The sequence below is a fragment of the Jatropha curcas genome, chromosome 1, assembly GCF_041381405.1.
Source record: "Jatropha curcas cultivar XTBG-Jc1 chromosome 1, XTBG_Jcur_1.0, whole genome shotgun sequence".
In the NCBI taxonomy this organism is placed as follows: Eukaryota; Viridiplantae; Streptophyta; class Magnoliopsida; order Malpighiales; family Euphorbiaceae; genus Jatropha; species Jatropha curcas.
In genome coordinates, this window is record NC_143151.1 from 34428185 (window position 1) to 34446564 (window position 18380).

Genomic DNA, 18380 nt, shown 5'->3' on the forward strand with positions numbered 1-18380 from the left:
TAAATCTTCCCCAACAAACCGAAGACATACAGGGTTGAAATTGAACAGCTATTTTATTGAGTGGTAGAACATGCTCCACTGCAACAAGTAAGGAAAATCCTTACAAAGTAACTCGTGACATTGTACGATCTTGTCCAGTAGCAATCTTCATCAACTCTAAATAAAATATAAAAGACAAGCACCGTTACAGAAAACCCGTGACTTCCCAAACTACAAAAAGATAACTACACACTTACTGCAAATTTATCTCATCCTCCTCCTTCCTGCTTTAGAAAAGTTAGTAACGACAATGCCTAATACCGCCAAATAATTGCCTCAACCACAACCCAGAAACACAAACACACACCTTAACATCACCAGACAAGTCTTTTAATAATTTTTCTTTTCTTAAAGTACACAAAATCAAAACAAATCAAACGGAAGTTCATGTGCATTGCTCCCGAGCCACGCCAAGCCTCGAATTGGGCACATCAAACAGTATCCTATGGTTCTGTTGCTGCATATTGGCTATCACATTTAGAACTGAGTTCACATTATCCGGGGCCGCGGCGATGGCCAGGCAACTTGTGCTACCTGCTGTACTGTGGATTAGGAGGTTTTCCGGTGGCAATGTAACGTTCATGCCGGAGAACATGAATGTTATGGTCGGAGCAACGATTGGTACTGAGTAACATGTGTCGAACCCGCCTAGAGATGTCACAGTTGCGTTGCCAACTCGCTTTCTGAATGCGTCCCGGACTGCTGTATAGGCTGGTGTGACTAGCCTGGTGAACACCGTACCTGTAATAAACAAAATGAGTACAATGAAGTGAATTAAAGTTCAATCTTTTTTCCTTTTTTGAAGGAAAGAACGGAACTTTACCGGAATCAAAGATTGTCCCAGCACCGGTTGTCGGATTAAACGCCAAAGCACTTGGAGGAATATCAACAACTCTTCTTCCAACCCTGATAGCCACCAAGTTGACATAGTAAAGAGATGATCTTCTAGGATTTCTAAGCAAAGGGGTAGTTTTGATCCTCTTGGGTTGGCCATTGGGTCCAAGCCTCAATGTCCCAGAAAAGTTCAGAGACCTAAAGCTAGGCAAACAATATGAGAATGTCGATTGGTAAAGATTTTGGGTTTGGGATAAAAGGGATAATGGTCCTCTGCCTAGCCCCAGAAGCCCCTGAGGAGGCACCGAACTGCCTGTGGCTTTTGCAATGCAACCAAAAGTGTAGCCAGGGACTGAGTCAGTGGCTAGGCTCACAGTGTCCTGTGAGAGATTTGCAGCAATGGAGGAGCTGCCGTAGGTCGTGTTGAATGTGCACGCGCTTCCACTGCAAGTGGGGTTGGGTACCTGCAATTTCACATGCATTTGGTTATGATTTGCCATAATTTAGAATTTAGCTTCTGAAGTTTCTTATTACAGTACAAAATTCTCACACTATAATTGAAAAGCTTTTGTCCCCATCCGGTCCTTGGACACTTTTGCTTACAATTATTTAATACAATTCATATTCAATTGCATTTAATAAAAATAATAAAGGTTGCAAGAGTCATGTTAATTACCTGCTTGCACTGAGGAGCTCCACAACCAACAGTCTGGAAGCTAGTAGATTTTACAGAGTCAAAAACTGTAGAAGAACACCCATCGCAGCCACTGCAAGGTATCCAAGCAGCATCATTGCTAGTATCCACAGCCAAAAGCAAAGTCTGAGCTGGGGTACCAATCTTGGCCCTGACAATATAAGTTGGGCTCTGAATAATCTGCCTGCCTGAGGCAATTGGCACAAAAGATCTCCCAGCAACTAAGCTAGACAAAAATTGAAGCCTAGCTTGGTCTTTGGCCTGCATTTGTAGAACGCTCTCTTCCCATGAGAGTGGTTTTGAAGGCCTAAATGGTGAGCAAGGGCTATAAACATGGAAAACTTGGAGGGTTGAGCCTTGGTCTTGGCTGCTACATTTAGGGTTCAAGTGCAACCCTTGAGCAAGGGAAAAGAAGAGGAAAGCTAAAGAAAGAAGATGGGTTTTCATGGTTTTCTAGAGAGAAAACAAGTTTCGGGTCTTGTTGATGGTTAAGGAAAGAACGAGTGTTGTGTGGAGATATATATATAGGTGGAAGACTATGGTTTAATAATTAGTGGGGTGACACGCAGGAGAGGGTAGAGATACAGTGTAAAGAGCAGTAAGTGGGACATTTGCTATAACAGTCTGTATTCCATTTTCTTTTGTAGGCTGGACCTCTTGCTCCCTTGTCAATTCTTACCTAGGGATAATATTTTTCTATATATTTTTCCTTATCATTTATTTTATTCAATATTTTAAAGTATGATTTGAAATTTAGTCTTTTTAAAAATAAATATAGACTTCATTCCCTAATATTTAAAAAAAGAGATTTGAAATGATTTGAGTTATGAGAATAGAGAATTTATCTGATAAAATTAACTGTTTTAATAGTTGTTAACTGTTTTAATAATATTTAATTATTAATTGCTTTAATAAACTAAAAATTAAAAATTACACGAGATAATTTTTTTATAAAATGCTATATTAATTTTTAAAAGTTAATTTAAACGCTATATTATAAAAAATCACGTATGTTATCGACTATTATAAAAAATAGCGTTTAACGTTTTAACCGGTAAAACTGTTTTTAATTTATAGGCAAGTTAATTAATCAATATATAAGCACATGATGTAAGCTATTACCTAGTTCATGTTGAACACTTGTTTCAAGAAATACTCTTTGCTCAAAGCAAATAACTTTTAATTTTTGGATTCACAATCCCTTGTTTGTTTGCTAATCAAAAGCTGAATTAGATGTAAATTAATAGTAAAAAATTAGGGTTTAAAATACAACTTTTAGGAATGTAAAAAAGCTATCTTTTTAGAGATCTTGATGTAAAAAAGCTGATTTTTATTGTAGGAGACAGCATATATAGGTATTCTCCACAAAGCCAAAATTGTAGACAGTGGACTGTGGAGGAATATATCATTTGATGCACTATTTGTTTGCACCTATGCTTATATTGTATTTTGAGAAAGATGGGAAAGAAATCCTGAAAAGACACATGTTTTATCAAACCCTTTTACAATTAGAGAAAGCTTGACAAATTAATTCACAAACTGTTTAAAGTTCCCTCCAAATTTAATTTTTGAAAGGCTAAAAACTTTTACGTTTTACAGAGATTAATACCTATTGAATTTAGAAATTTATCCATACAACAATCAGATTACTCCAGCAGTTTCAACTTATTAAAACTAGCTTTTGTTGGATTTATTTTAATTTGTTTTAGATCATTGGATTCTTTTTATCATTGAATTGAATCATATTCTATTTTTGATAGCATTAAGACATAGTCACATGCAATCACAATAATGTTTTATCACTGTCATGTCATTTTTTAAAATTTTAGCTTAACATACTCATGTTTAGCATCTTCTTGCTAGTATTATTTATTGGTTACTTCATGACTTGCATGGGATTTTTCATATTAGAATGTTTGTATGAGCTTTTGCTCTCCTAATTTTGTACTTTAATTAAAAAAAAAAAAAAAAAAAAAACCTCAAAGCCTAGCAAATGCAGTTAAAGGTGCTGAACCTGAGTTCAAATGAATAATAAAACACTAAGGGCCAAAGTTTGTTAAGGCTTGATTTTCTTCGATAGCATGTCAGGTCCATAAGGAGAAGCGCTATCTCTATCTATAATGATTGAACATTCAACTTCTGGGTTAAGGAATATGAATCATTTTACTTAAATCGACGTCGTTGGTTATACAAAACCCGCTTTATATGCATATTACCGCTTTAAAATAAACATTTTATATATAATTTATTGGAGTAAATAAATAATTAGGATGTGGGCCATCCAAAATGAGACCCAAATCTAGATTTGTTTGAAGATCTCACTTTAATTATGGCATGAATTGCGAAGAAGATTGGATATGATGGAATGGTAATGGTCCATATGGCATTATAATTGTCTATTTCATGTTATTTGATTCCACTAATTAAAAAGTATTATTGTTAATTAAAATTAAGATCTTGATCTCATTGGTAACTAAATTTTATAAATTAATGTAGTACTATACTATGATGAAAGGGAAGATTCTTTTTAGGGTTTGTGTATTTGTGTTGTTTGGGATTTTGTTTCTTTCTTCCCATTCATATTGGAAAAAGGAAATCAAAGAAGAGCACAGTGCAGTCAAGGTATCCAATTGCATGTGACCCTTTGTAAGTGGAAGTGGAACAAAAGAAATTGCTACAAAATTCCAATTTTTCAACTCTATTTCTTCTGTACCTAAAATTGTCGGTGGCAACATATTTCTTATGTTTCTAATAAATTTAAAGTTTTAAAATTTATTACTCCTATGGATTAACAATAATGTATTCTTTGAAAAAGTACAAAATCTCTTTAAACACTTTGCCTCGAGAGGAAACAAATAATGAGACATTAGTAATAGTTAACAGTCATGTAAATGTTTAATCATGTCTCTTGAAACGCTCGAGAGAAAGCATTTTATCTTTAAAATAAAAAAAAAAAATGAAACATAACAGTCGTGTAAATGTTCAATCATATGAGTATTTACACTCGATAAAAAAACATTTTAACCAAACGAGAGATTGGTGATAATTAACGGTGATCTCAATGTTGAATCATTTTTACAATCTCGTGAACCACTTCTTAGCCTCCCTGGCAAAAACTTTATCTTCATTATATGCTTCCTTTCCATTCTATTCTTTTCAATTTCAATTCTTTTTTAAATTTATATCATTGGGTTGGATTTGGATATTAAGAAATGAAGATCTAAAGTAGGAAAATGATAGGAACAACAGAAGAAACATGCAAACAATTAAAATCCACCTATTACAAAGTAACTATTAAATTCAATATTTAAAGCTGAATTGGATACTATGGATTGGGGAGAGATGAGAAACTGGTGGAAGGAAATAAAAATCCTAACAACTGTGGCAGATATTTATTCTCCATGTAAATTGGGAAAAAACATAAATCTGCAGTAACTTTTTGTTCTTTGTTCTTGTCCTGTAATAAGTGAAAAAAAGGAACACTCTGTCAAATTAAGAGATAAGCCTGAATATTGGAAAAAGCCAAATGACCATTCTCAGAAACTGCAGGCTTTATTTCTTAACTCTTTCTTACCCTTTTCTTTCCTTACTTGAAATATTAATAAGATTACATACAATTGGCTCTTTAAGATCAGTTTAATGCATAATTTTCCTTTAATCCTTAAACGAAACATGGCAAAAAGAAGAAAAATTTATAGACAGATCCCATCGCATCCACCCTTTGGGTAGAAAAAATAAATGGATTCCATTTTACAGGCAGAAAACTTTGAATGATGATTACAAAAAAGCATGTGTGGTGCACCCATTCTTGACCCAAGATGCACGTTTTTAAGTTTGTTCCTTCCCCACTTTCTCTTCCATGATGAATTGGAAGGAAGGGGGGGGAGGGAATTTTTATGGGCCGAGTCAATTTGTGGAAGAAGCAGGAACATGATGGATTGGAGTACGAATGGGTTAAAAATATTGGCATGTTCCCCACTAAGTCACTAACACAAAATATCCATATATATGTATCTGCTCAACCTTTGCTCAAAGGGACCACAACATGACAGACCTAATTAAAATTAACGTTGGCTTAAATGGATTTATTGACTCTTTCTCTCTTAACTAAAAGTGTCGAATTTGCTTTTCATATCAAAAAGTCTCGAGTTTGAGCATTCGGACCCAGTTTAGTAAACTTTAGACATTTTGCCTTGCTATAATAAAAGTTGGGGAATTATATTTTTTTTTTGGTTTTATTATAGTCATTTTAAGTAATGATGCTAACCCTATGGAAATTGCTTGCCATGCAGTGTACTGAACTCTCATAGGCATTATTTGATAGGCATGGGCCTGTAGGAGGGCCAGTGCACCTTAACATACTCAAGTGGTCGGGCCCGCTAGTAATGGCTCCCCTTCCTTTTTTGTGGAATAATAATAAGTTGATAAATAATGATCCAACTTTTTTTTTTTTTTTCTCTTGCATGATAAGTAAAATTAATTATTTTAGTAACTGTTTAATTAATTATTATTATTATTATTATTATTATAAACGGCTCCCTCAAACTCTAAATATTATTATTATTATTATAAACATAATATAAAAATAGCATTGCCGTACGAGGCCTTAAGCTTCCTGTTCACAGACAAATTTGCTCCACAGGATTGCTAATGACTGCCTTATCTTGATGAATGATGATCAAGTGATTAGCACAGAAAGCATCACGAGAAAGAAATAGGCCTTTAAATTCGCTTTTAAATATAATCATAACTATCATGATGAACTAAAAATACAATTTACTTTCTTTGATTTCTATATCATTTCTAAGACGATTATCAGAATTTCCTTTATAAATTATGATTTGTATGCTTTAAATACCAATACTGGCCCAACCAGCTACCACCACCACCACCTCTGTCACCCTCATGCCATCGCCCACCCCACCACTGCCCTCCACAGCGCAGCCCACCATTTGCTTAACAATGGAACCAACACTAGTATAATTCAGCTTAAAAGCCAGCAATTTCCCCATCAAACATGCACTAGTTATAATTGCCAGAACAAGATACTAAATTTATTAACCACCAAACAAGCCGTTATGTTATCTGAGATTGCTGTATCCATATACCAGAAACAAAGAAAAAAACCAAATCTTTTGCTATGTTAGCCTAAGAGCCAAAAGGTGAACTTTGTAATCCTAATTGGATCCAGAGAAGAACTTAAACTTAATTTACACCTATACTTCTCTGTATCCCTTAATTTGAAATCATTAACCTGAAGTTTCTGAACAGTAACTTTTCTGAATGGCAATGGATCAAAATTTCCCCATCTCAAAAAGTTTTATACGCCGCTTTGTCCGCCAGGACGACACTGATGATATCTACTCTACGTCCCAATTGGGAATGTTGGCAGTAGCTTCATTTACCATCTTTACAAGGGTAACCTGCAAATATTACAAGTGAAAAAAAAAAAAGTCATTGCCATTTATAGAGAAAGAGAAACTGTGCTCACTACATATGTATAAATGTCATTGCCATTCCATTTAGAACAAAAGGCACTATCAGAAGGTATCCAAAAGCAATTGATTTAAGGGGAGAAAGAGGACAAAAATCAATAAGTTGCACAACTCAAGAGTCTCTTATGATCAAAGAACACCAACAGACAAATTCTGCGACAAATTATTGCTCAGCAAAGACATTTCAAATAAACAGCTGCCAAGAATACTTTTCAGCCACAATATGCCATCAATATAATCCTTAATTTTCTGATCTACTAACCACAAAGTGACCGTATATAAGACCAAATGTGATATGTTAATAGAAGCTGTGCAGCCTACATCAGGAAAGGTATTGTAAGTATCACTTTTAAAACTATGCTTAATTATTGATACATCTGACAACATACCACGCTTTCAGGAACACCTGGAGGGGGCAAGGGGAGATTTTTTGGCGGTGGTCCACGCAGATAGGATCTCTTGTCAAATCTCCACTCACCAATTGTACCGTAAGTTAGCTGACCCTGGACGTTTAGTAAATCCCAGATAAAATAACAATTAAGGATTCATTATGTTGAAAATGATGAGGATGGAAAAACTTCAAAAATAAAAACAATGGGTTTCAGGAATTTAAAGAGAATCAAAATTTTGATAGTTATAATTGTGATGGCATTTCTTCTTAAATGGAATTTCATCTTACCTTTAAGTTGTAGTCACATCCATAAGTGAAATGAATGATAAACTTTTTTCCTATTTCCAGATCCCAAGGGGGCTGCATAATAAATAATACTCATAAAACGCTTCATCACAAAAGTCTACTTTGAAACTCAAATCCTACTAAAGCTACCAAAACTGGCTATTAATTTCATTGCAAAAACTGAACCTGCAACATGAAGTCTTTCCGAAGTATGTGATGCACACCATGTAAAGCTGATGCTATAGCATATGCATACCTTAATTCAACCAAAAAAAGAGAAGATGTTTTATCAATAAGTCTGTATGCCGTTAATATAAAGCACATGGTGAATAATTCCTGCACTTACATTTCTAGCACCCAGCCGAAAGTTTTATCAGTCTCTTGGTCACCTTTCATTTCCAAGGAAATGTTCATCCATGTAGGAGCGACTTTCTCCAGCAACTCCTGAATAACAAAAGTTCCAAAGTGATTCATTTTTTTCCAACATAAACACAGGAAATGCAATAGCAAAACTCAAGCAAGCACTATAAAGGGATAACATGACAAATTTTTCTCAACTCAAAAGCATAAATTAATGATGTTATCAATTTTCATCAGAATAAAAAAGGAAGATTCAGCATAAACATTTCAGTAAATAATTGGGCCATTATGAAGTCAGTATGAGGGATTCAACCTTCTTGATTATTACAGGAGAATTTCCAATTGGATCAATATTTGTCACAGGGCCTTTCTCCTCTGGATAATACTTCCTTATGATTTTTTCATTATCAGTGGGTTTAATATAAAAAAATGGAAAAGCTGCTGGATACACTCCATGTGCCAAATTTGGAAGAGGATTTACAAATATGTGATCAGGTTCCGCCATCAGTATGTATCTGCAAGAATAGCATAGCAATAAGCATTAAGAAATTGTGAAGGTAAGAAAAGTGTCATGTCAAGATTGTAAAAGTTGGGAAGCAACAAGCTCACTCTTCTTCAATTGTAGCCTTTTCCAGCCATTGCACAAAAGCCCAAGGTCTATTTAGGACAATGTAACCCTGGTTAAAAAATTGAAAATGTCACAACAAACATCAATGAGATAGGTTCACATGACAACTAAAGTGAAACTCCAGCAGAGGCCATAAGTTACCAAAAAGCGAGCCATTTAATTTTAACCACCTACCAACTTTCAACAAATGAACCTTAGAGACTGAACTTTACAAGAGGTTGCAGGAATTAAAATTAAGTCATCAAAAAAAAAAAAAAAAAAAAAAAAAAAAAAAAAAACACAGTGTCTCTTTTTAAAGAAAAAGAAAAAGAAATTCATTGGCTCATACATAAAACCTTGCCACCGTTAGATGTCATCAAATCTAGAAATAAACAATCAAAACTTAAGGCACTCCTACACTCTTCTTTTTTCTTTTTTTTTTTTATTCAATGGTACATAACCAAAGACAACTTACTTAAGAGTGTAAAATGCCATGCTTTTCATTTTACCAAATAGTTAACAATGCATTTGGTAAAAAGTTATTCCAAGGATTCTCAACCAACAAGAAAAAATGCAGGAACCTCACCCGATCCAGACCTGCTGGAAGAGGATCAACAACAACCGTAGGAATCTCATCCATCAAGTTATCTGGTTTTCCTGAGTGCAAAATCCGTGTGAATCCACCCATATCTGATCCCGGTAGATCTTTCTTCTTCTTATACCAATAGTACATAATACGACATTGCCATTTACTGTAAGGAGCATCAGTTGCTGTCATGGCAACATGGAAAGGAATTTTGGCAATTTTTAGTTTCTTGGCATCTTCAGGCATTTCAACAACAGGATCAAAAAACATTGCACCATTTGAATCATCATGTATCCATTTCCCAACAGATCTATTGTGCATCACCATGGTAACCAAATTATATGTGGCAAAGAAAAAACCAAGAGCCAATAGAATCAAAAGCAATAGGGATGCACGCCCCATTGCCTTTCTCTCAACCATTAACAATTATCAAATCAAGATCCAAGCTTGTCCAACATAGTAATGAATCAGGTGTTGAAGTCCAAGCACCCTACAAGCAAACATCAATCAATCTTTTCAAATTCTCTAGCCCAGAAGCTTACATGGTATAAACTTAAGACATTATATTTATCTGATACGAACTTGGATTTAAGTTAGCACATCCATACAAATGTAAACTCCTTCCAGTAACCTGCATCAGAATCAGGACCAAAATGTGAATTTAATAGCATCCAAATTATGCAAAAAGGACCAGCCTGGATGCAAAGAAATTAAAATGATGCATACTTCTCAGTTCATATATATATAAAAAACTTCAAAATCCCATATGAATAATCACAACATAATTCTGTCACATGCACACACAAACATCACAATAATAATTGAATTTGCCATGTTGAAATAAAAAGAAAAATAAAAAAATTCATTGCACTAACTCTTCAATCGAACAGTTAAGTACATAACGTAGCAAAAAAAAAAATAATAATAATAATGAGATGTTTTCTACCAAAATTTAAGCGAAACCCACCAAAGTTCGAGCTATGAAGTGTCAATAGCAATGGTGAATAATAACAGAGAAGTAAAAATAAACATATATGCGAGTCAAATCAAGGCAAAAGATTGACACTGAATAGAGGGTGAAATGGGCAAAGGAATCACCTCAAGCAATCAAATGGGTACCCAGAAAAGCAGAAAAAATTACATCAAGGGAAACTTAAAAAAAAAAAAAAAAAGAAGAAAGGAAAAAAGAAAAGCAAATGAACAGAGCAAGATGGGGATTCTCAAGAAATTAAAGATGGAAAACAAAATATATAAACAAGAATCAACGCAGGAGTCGTGTAAGGGAATAAAGCATGAAAGCTTAAAGATAGAAGCCCACACGATACTTGAACAAACCATTTGTCCATATCAGATGCACACACAGAAAGAAAGCCAGAGAGGTAGCGAAAGTCACATACGATTTATTCTGAGTTCCTGACGTGAGAAGAGAGATCCGACAATGCTTTTTTTGGATCGATAACTGACAGAAAGAGAGAGATTTGAAAAAGTGAGGATTTTTTACTTTCAAGTATTTATTTCTTGTCTTTTTCTAGTTTAGTGGCTTTATATATTTATGGATAAATTAAATACTAATTAAACACCCATTTATTTAATTTTATTTTTGAACCAATTTGTAAAAACAAATTAAACCAAAATAAATTATATTACTTCTTCTTTCCCACAAAATAATTTGTTTTCCACGTAAATTTAAAAATAATTAATAAGGTTAAACCATAACTCTTGCTGTTTCTTTTTTTTTTTTTTTCTAATACGCTCTTAGAAATTTTTCCTAATCTAGAAATATGAGGATTTTACATGATGTTTTATTTCTAAGTTGGTGAAACAAAAGAATCAAACATGTAAATGTTAAATATGTTATAATGTTTATGATAATATCTTAGGTCATAGATAGACATTGATATGTAAATAAGAATCATCATATCATATTGAATATATATTTATATAGAAATGTATTAAGTATGAAGATTAACTTATATATATTTTTTTGGTTTTCACAAGGGTTAACAAAAGTATCCTCTCGCCTTTCGTTTGACAGTTAGACAAGAGACTAATCAGTTTCGGGCTGGTGAATGATTATGTTTTAAAATCCTTCTTAAGATGTCGATTCTCTACGATCACCGGAATAGAATTTAGTGCGCTTCAACCATTATATCAAACTATCTCGAATGAAGATTACTTTATATATATATTGGAATCGAGATTACCTTATATTAATAAAGTGTATAGGTTCATTAACTAACCTAGAGGTTGCAGCTCAATTGACAATATAAACTCGTTATAAGAGAAAAGCTTTCGTGCAGTGAAGACCAAAATGATTTTTCTACAATAAAATTAATTTGAACTCAATATATATATATATATATATATATATATATATATAATGTAAATAATAATTCAATTATAAATAATAATCTACATGTATTTAAAATTGTGAATTATCGTAGTCACCGGCTTGACATAGTATTATATACAGCTCAGGTACTGGGTTGCATGCTTCCCACCTAAAGTTCACATGGTTTCATCGCTGGCTTCCCATTTTTAGCACTAAAAACCAGAAGGATCCTAATAATCTAATACGAGTGGCCGCCATGAAAACATGATGGTTGCTATCTTCGCTATTAGAATAGTCCATATTCCCAGAGAGTATGTCGAGGTTCATTATGAAGAGTCTGAGAATATTATATATAAACACACAATCTGTACAAGAAATCCAACCAAAGATTCAAACCAGAGGTTTCAGGTAGGAGAGATATAAGAAGAAATGGAGGCAGTAATGGCAGCAAACCCAGTGATAAAAGTCGCAGCTCTTTGCGGGTCCCTTCGTAAAGGCTCCTATAACCGTGGCCTCCTTCGTGCCGGTACTCTTTCTTTCTCTGTTTTTACATTTATTTATGTTTTTCTCTTTTGTTTTGGATTTATGATATAGTTTGATTGATTTTGAAGCAACGGAGTTAAGCAAGGAGTCAGTGAAGGGTATTCAAATCGAGTATATAGATATTTCAGAGCTACCTATGCTGAACACCGATCTTGAAGGTGCCAATGGTTCTCTTCCGGCTGCGGTTGAAGCTTTCCGGCAAAAGATTCGTGAAGCTGATAGCATCCTTTTCGCTTCCCCTGAGTATAATTACTCAGTCTCTGGTACTTCTTTCCTCTCCTTCTCTCCTTCTCCTTCTACCCAAATTATCTAATGATTTGTTTTTGGTCCATTTTCAAATATAGCACCTTTGAAGAATGCGCTTGACTGGGCATCCAGACCACCAAACTGCTGGGCTGATAAAGCAGCCGCCATAGTAAGTGCTGGTGGAGGCCTAGGCGGTGGGCTAGCGCAATACCATCTTCGTCAAATTGGAGTCTTTCTGGATCTTCATTTCATAAACAAGCCTGTGTTTTTCTTGAATGCGTTTGCTCCTCCTGCGAAATTCGATGGCGATGGCAACTTGATTGATCCAGCATCCATGGACAGACTTAAGGAAGTTCTTGTCAGCCTGCACGCATTTGCTTTGAGACTCAAACGGACTTAACTGATTTTATTCTGTGTTATTTCATACTTCAAGAATTGAATTCTTCTTATTAGGTGTAAGTTGTAGGCTGTTTCAAGAGCTAAAAGTTGAAATAAAATTTTTTGTTTTGAATTCTTTTTCTAAACAAACTAATCATATATATCAAAATAATCAAAAAAACACAATTGCAATGTTAAAGCTAAAAAATAATGATAATAATCAAAATTTTCTAATTTAAAAATATTTAAGATCTCGAAAAAAAAAAGAATTTAAGAAAGAAAGTTATAATAATGGACTAAACTAAATTCTTGAGAAATTAATAAAATTCATATCAAATTATAATTTAAAAATAATATATGATAAAAGTAAAATAATTAATACTAATTATTCTGGAGTTGTACTTTCTTTAGCGGACTATGTGGTCCAAATTAGCTAAAAACAAATCCCATGATTATGGAATATTTTGCTAATGTGATGAAAGGAGTGATGATATGATGACATCACTAATGCCAAAAGACAATAATAGCCCCATGAATAATATTTACGCCATTTTTTTATATTTTATATTATACAAAATAAAGTAAATGCCAAACCCATACAGTTAAACGAGCGCAGTTGAAAGTAATTTGAAGGGTTGGGTCAACCGGCGAAGAAAGATGGAGGCAGTAACGGCGGCGGCAAACCCAGTTATCAAAGTCGCATCTTTATGTGGGTCTCTTCGTAAAGGCTCCTACAACCGTGGCCTCCTTCGTACCGGTACTCACTCTTCTGTCTCTTTCTCTGTTAAAATTCTAAACTTTTTTGAAGTTTTTGCTATATATATATATATATATATGTATATTTATATATTGTGATGTTTGATTGAAGCAATTGAGTTAAGCAAGGAATCAATTCATGGTATTCAAATCGAGTATATTGACATTTCACCATTGCCTATGCTCAACACCGATCTTGAAGGTCCCGACGGTTCTTTCCCGCCGGTCGTTGTAGCTTTCCGGAAAAAGATTCGGCAAGCTGATAGTGTCCTTTTCGCCTCCCCTGAGTATAATTTCTCAGTCACTGGTACTTATCCCCTTTCTATTGTTTTAAATATGTATGCAAGTACACTGCAATATATATATACAGCGTTATTGATGCTCTTTTAACTTTATTATTGTTGGGAAAGTTAATGGTGAATGGTGATTGTTGCTTCTTGAATTGTTGGAAAGAATATGATTAGACAAAATGTAGGGAATGAGAAGCAAATTGTCTTGCTAATGAAGAGAGATAATGGGTTTGTGGTTGAACTGGAAGAGGAATCAACTTGCTTCTTATTGATTTGATGAATTCCCAATTTTAATTGCAAATTATTGGATGTTTACAGCATTTCTTAAATTTTCCAATCTCAGGAATGTTTCTTGGGAACTTCAGAAAATGTGTCCGTTGTTTCTTTACTTGGCCTGATTGCTAAATTGTTGAACATAAATCTTCAGTGTCTTATAAATTAACAAAATTTTCAATTTCGACTGTCTGAGTTCGTAAAATGTTTAATTTGCAGATTAACAAATGACAAAGGACCATTTTAAATCTTTGAACAATGCAGTTGAATTTCACTCTATATTCACTTGTATTGATTTCTGATCTTAGTTTGCCAATTCTTTCGTTTTCTTCCATTCTTGATAGCACCTTTGAAAAATGCAATTGACTGGGCATCTAGACCACCAAACTGTTGGGCTGATAAAGCTGCTGCCATTGTAAGTGCTGGTGGAAGTTTTGGCGGTGGGCGATCACAGTACCATCTTCGCCAGATTGGAGTTTATCTCGACCTTCATTTTATCAACAAACCTGAGTTTTTCTTGAATGCATTTGCACCTCCAGCGAAATTTGATGCTGATGGCAACTTGATTGATCCAGAAGCAAAGGAGAGAATAAAGGATCTTCTTTTAAGCTTGCAAGCATTTACTTTGCGACTCAAAGGAAAGTGCTAATTGTATATTCATTGGTTTATTGTTTGATCCATTTGAAATTGATAATCACTTTGAAAAGTGTTAATGAATGGTAGCTTCTCAGAACTGTGTAATAAGAAAAACCATTAATTTAATTTTCAAATGGTTATCTATTTTCATTTCAGTAAAAAAAGTAATGCATGACAACATTTTGGGGGTCAGCTTGCTTGCTTTTCTTTTCCTTTCCAGAACAGAACAGAACAGAACAGAGACAGGGCATAAAAAACCATAATAAGTTGTTGGTACGGTGGCAAATATATTAACTTTATATCATTGCAATCCAGGAGTTGGTGGAGACGTCATTTGTTCTTTAATTAAAATCATATCGACCTTAACAAATATTTTGATTCAATTTTCCAATTCTGTAAATAAATTTCCTTAAAATGAATAACATACCATATTCTTTTATTCATCGGAAGACGTATCACATTGGCAAAATTCAGATTTAAATTTAAATTTTTCACTCTTTATGAAAAAATTGATAAAACCACGTCATTTGACGTAATGTAACGTATCATATTTTTATATAGAGGGTGAATTGTAAAATTGAATATGAACAATAAAGACCTAAGTAGCCGGCGTCAATTTAAAATTAGAGAGCAGCCGGAGAGAATGTCGGGTTTGGACTTTCGACAATTTTGATTTTGACCAAAGGATGTGTCACTATCAACAAACGGAAATTTCTTTCTATTTTCCTTCTTCTCCCTGTTAATCTTCTATATATAGGGGACGTTTCCATTTTGCATGAACATATCAAATTCAAACTAAAAAGTTTTCAACTTTAAATTTAAAGAGAAACAACAAGCGAGAAAGATGGCAGCAGCTAATCCGGTAATCAAAATTGCGGCTCTTAGCGGTTCAATCCGAAAAGCTTCCTTCAACTCAGGCCTCATTCGTTCTGGTTAGTCTTCGTTGATTTGTGCTATACAAAACAACTGATTGTACATGTATTAATATGGGTTTTTGCCATGTCTGGTTTTAGCAATTGAGGTCAGTAAGGAGTCTGTCAATGGTGTGCAAATTGAGCAGATAGACATATCCCAGTTGCCAATTCTCAACACTGATCTTATTGTCGATGGAGCTTTTCCACCCGCTGTTGAAGAGTTTCGCCAACAAATCCTCAAGGCTGATAGTGTTCTATTTGCTTCTCCTGAAAACAATTACTCTGTTTCTGGTAATTAAAAACGGGTTATCAATTTCTTTTTTTTTTTTTTTTCTATATACTTATTATTTGAGCTTTTGTTGTTCTTTTCAACCATGGCAGCACCTTTGAAGAATGCCCTTGACTGGGCCTCTATAGCTCAGAACTGTTGGGGTGACAAAGCGGCTGCAATTGTAAGTGCTGGAGGAGGTTTCGGGGGTGGAAGATCACAGTACCATCTTCGCCAGATTGGAGTTTATCTTGATCTTCATTTCATCAACAAACCTGAATTTTTCTTGAATGCTTTCGAGCCTCCTGCGAAGTTTGATGGTGATGGTAATTTGATCGATGCTGAGGCTAAAGACAGGCTCAAACAAGTTCTCATTGCCTTGCGTGACTTCACTCTCCGTCTCAAAAACTAGATTAGGAAACAATTATTATTTGTATTGGTGTTTATGAACTTGATTTGGAAAAAATAAAACCAGAATTTATACCATTGTTGGATTTTCTTTCTTTTTTGAGTCATTAGTCCTGTTATGTAAAACAGCAGAACAGAAAATTTCTGCTAAATAAAAGAAGTGGGCTCATGCCCATTTTCAAAGTTTTGTACTGTGATCATAATCTATATAATGTTGGTTTGTCGTATATTTCATTACTGGAAAGAATAATGATCAAACAAAATATGGGGAATGAGAAGCCAAATGTCTTGCTAACAGAGACAGATAATGGGTTTGTGGTTGAACTGGAAGAGGAATCAACTTGCTTCTTATTGATTTGATGGATTCCCAACTTTAATTGCAGAAATATTGGGTGTTTTGAGATTTTGAGAAGAGAGTCTCTATCAAAGAATCATTCCCCTATCATTCGAAATGGTCTTTGTTGGAGCAGGATTTCTTAAATTTTTCAATCTCAGGAATGTTTCATGGCGGCTTCAGACAATGTGTCATTTCTTAAAATTTTATGAATGAGCTTTAGTTCAATGGTACAGAAGTCATTGATAAGAGTACTGTGAAAATTTTGGGATTCGAACAATTAGGAAAAATTTTCTGTAATCGACAGAATTTGAAGTCAAAACCTTCTACCTTAGTGAGAAAACTAAATAGATAGATGATAATGGGATAATATTGAAAAAAGGAAAAAGGTAAGAGAGTTATATGAACAAAATAATTACGCTGTACTCTTTCTCTGATTGATTAATGTGTGAAATTCCGAATCCTCTTTACTAATGGAATCGAAATGATCTCTGAATTGATCAAAAATTCCTTCAATTGGCTAAAATTCCTTTTTTGAACGAAACTAAGTCCACGCTAAAGTTTGAATGTACAGTCAACTATTGTGTCTCAATGCATTTCAGAGAGAACCGGCTAGCTCTGGGTTCGAGTGGCATGCGGTTTCTAATGAAATCGGTAGATTTTTTTTGGTACATCACATTTATGCATTTACAATTCCTACGACGGTATTAATACTTCTGAAAAGAGTTCTATTCATCCGTAGCTCTCGTTTGATAACGGATAAAGCAAATCTTAATTTTTGTTTCCCTTGTCACGGGCCAGGAAGGTGGGGAACATGTCAAGTATCTGCTTGGGTTCAAAGGTTTTCCTTGACTTCGTCGCCGTCTACAAAAATGAAATAGGCTTCCAGTCAATGTCCATGTAGTTTCTGCTGCGCCGCCTAAAGCCTCTGACAATGGTCACAAGTCATGATGATGGTGGCATTTCGTAGCCCTGGACCTTGATTTTCTTTTTTGTTTTTTTTTTTTAATTCTCTCCTTATTATATAATTAGATAAATTCCACCTAGGTAAGTAATTTATTGTCTATTATATCTAAATAATTTTGACCAAATTCCTTTCGTAAGAGGTATTAAAAAAAAAAAAAAAAAAAAAAACTCTCTTCCGTTACCAAGTGGGCTGGGCTCTATGTCACCACAATTCCTAAGCCCAGCTCACCTAAAGGGCAAGTTACATCCGTTGGCAGTAGGAACTAAGTCCTTTCATCCCGTTAAATTTAACAATTTTTTATTTTTTAAATTTAATTTAAATAATATTTTTTAAAAATCAAAATAGTATTATTTAATCGATTTCAACTTTATTTTTGTCAACATGTTAATTAAATAAATATTAATTAAAGAGTAATTTAGTCACTTACTTTTTTTTTTAAATTAAGCAAATTTAATATTTTTTTTTCAATTTTTATGAAAATTCAAAATGGGTTGAATTTAACAGAAGAAGGCAGTACAAACTAATGGAAATAAAAAGGACAGAGTTGAATTTGGTAGTGTTGCATCAACTTTACCACAAGCACAAAGCACATCCTTTCTCTCTCTAACTCTATTCTAAGTGCACAACTCAATGATGGCGACCCTACAATTATTAAGCAAAAAGCTCACTGTCAATGGCGTTTTCACAAATTTAAGTTTTTTACAGTTGAATGTGCAGAATTATCCTTAGCAGTGGAAAACGAAA

General features: G+C 34.1%; 5 protein-coding genes across 8 annotated transcripts; 3 read left to right on the top strand and 2 right to left on the bottom strand.

Moving 5' to 3' along the window:
• Nucleotides 1-34: 34 nt before the first annotated feature.
• Nucleotides 35-2071, bottom strand: LOC105631233 (Eukaryotic aspartyl protease family protein). The gene is made up of 3 exons (XM_012213283.4): nt 1550-2071; nt 863-1337; nt 35-780 (listed from the first exon to the last, which is right to left on the bottom strand). The coding sequence occupies exons 1-3, from the start codon at nt 2012-2014 to the stop codon at nt 425-427; spliced, it is 1296 nt and encodes a 431-aa protein (XP_012068673.1). The 5' UTR covers nt 2015-2071; the 3' UTR covers nt 35-424.
• A 4528-nt stretch (nt 2072-6599) lies between these two features.
• Nucleotides 6600-10804, bottom strand: LOC105631232 (Hyp O-arabinosyltransferase-like protein). 4 transcript variants are annotated; one of them, XM_012213282.3, is made up of 10 exons: nt 10689-10804; nt 9874-9922; nt 9292-9781; nt 8708-8775; nt 8412-8613; nt 8085-8182; nt 7925-7994; nt 7742-7813; nt 7452-7565; nt 6600-6990 (listed from the first exon to the last, which is right to left on the bottom strand). In XM_012213282.3, the coding sequence occupies exons 3-10, from the start codon at nt 9709-9711 to the stop codon at nt 6928-6930; spliced, it is 1107 nt and encodes a 368-aa protein (XP_012068672.1). In that variant the 5' UTR covers nt 9712-9781; nt 9874-9922; nt 10689-10804; the 3' UTR covers nt 6600-6927. The 4 variants fall into 4 exon arrangements, with proteins under 4 accessions (XP_012068672.1, XP_020533858.1, XP_020533857.1 ...); XM_020678199.3 differs by having other exon boundaries at nt 10627-10690; XM_020678198.3 differs by lacking the exon at nt 10689-10804 and adding an exon at nt 10390-10565.
• A 938-nt stretch (nt 10805-11742) lies between these two features.
• LOC105631231 (NADPH:quinone oxidoreductase) lies at nt 11743-12923 on the top strand. Its single transcript, XM_012213281.4, has 3 exons — nt 11743-12149; nt 12235-12429; nt 12511-12923. The coding sequence occupies exons 1-3, from the start codon at nt 12053-12055 to the stop codon at nt 12810-12812; spliced, it is 594 nt and encodes a 197-aa protein (XP_012068671.1). The 5' UTR covers nt 11743-12052; the 3' UTR covers nt 12813-12923.
• A 444-nt stretch (nt 12924-13367) lies between these two features.
• LOC105631230 (NADPH:quinone oxidoreductase) lies at nt 13368-14889 on the top strand. The gene is made up of 3 exons (XM_012213280.4): nt 13368-13547; nt 13659-13853; nt 14454-14889. The coding sequence occupies exons 1-3, from the start codon at nt 13448-13450 to the stop codon at nt 14756-14758; spliced, it is 600 nt and encodes a 199-aa protein (XP_012068670.1). The 5' UTR covers nt 13368-13447; the 3' UTR covers nt 14759-14889.
• A 487-nt stretch (nt 14890-15376) lies between these two features.
• LOC105631229 (NADPH:quinone oxidoreductase) lies at nt 15377-16562 on the top strand. Its single transcript, XM_012213279.4, has 3 exons — nt 15377-15677; nt 15759-15950; nt 16041-16562. The coding sequence occupies exons 1-3, from the start codon at nt 15590-15592 to the stop codon at nt 16337-16339; spliced, it is 579 nt and encodes a 192-aa protein (XP_012068669.1). The 5' UTR covers nt 15377-15589; the 3' UTR covers nt 16340-16562.
• Nucleotides 16563-18380: the final 1818 nt, after the last annotated feature.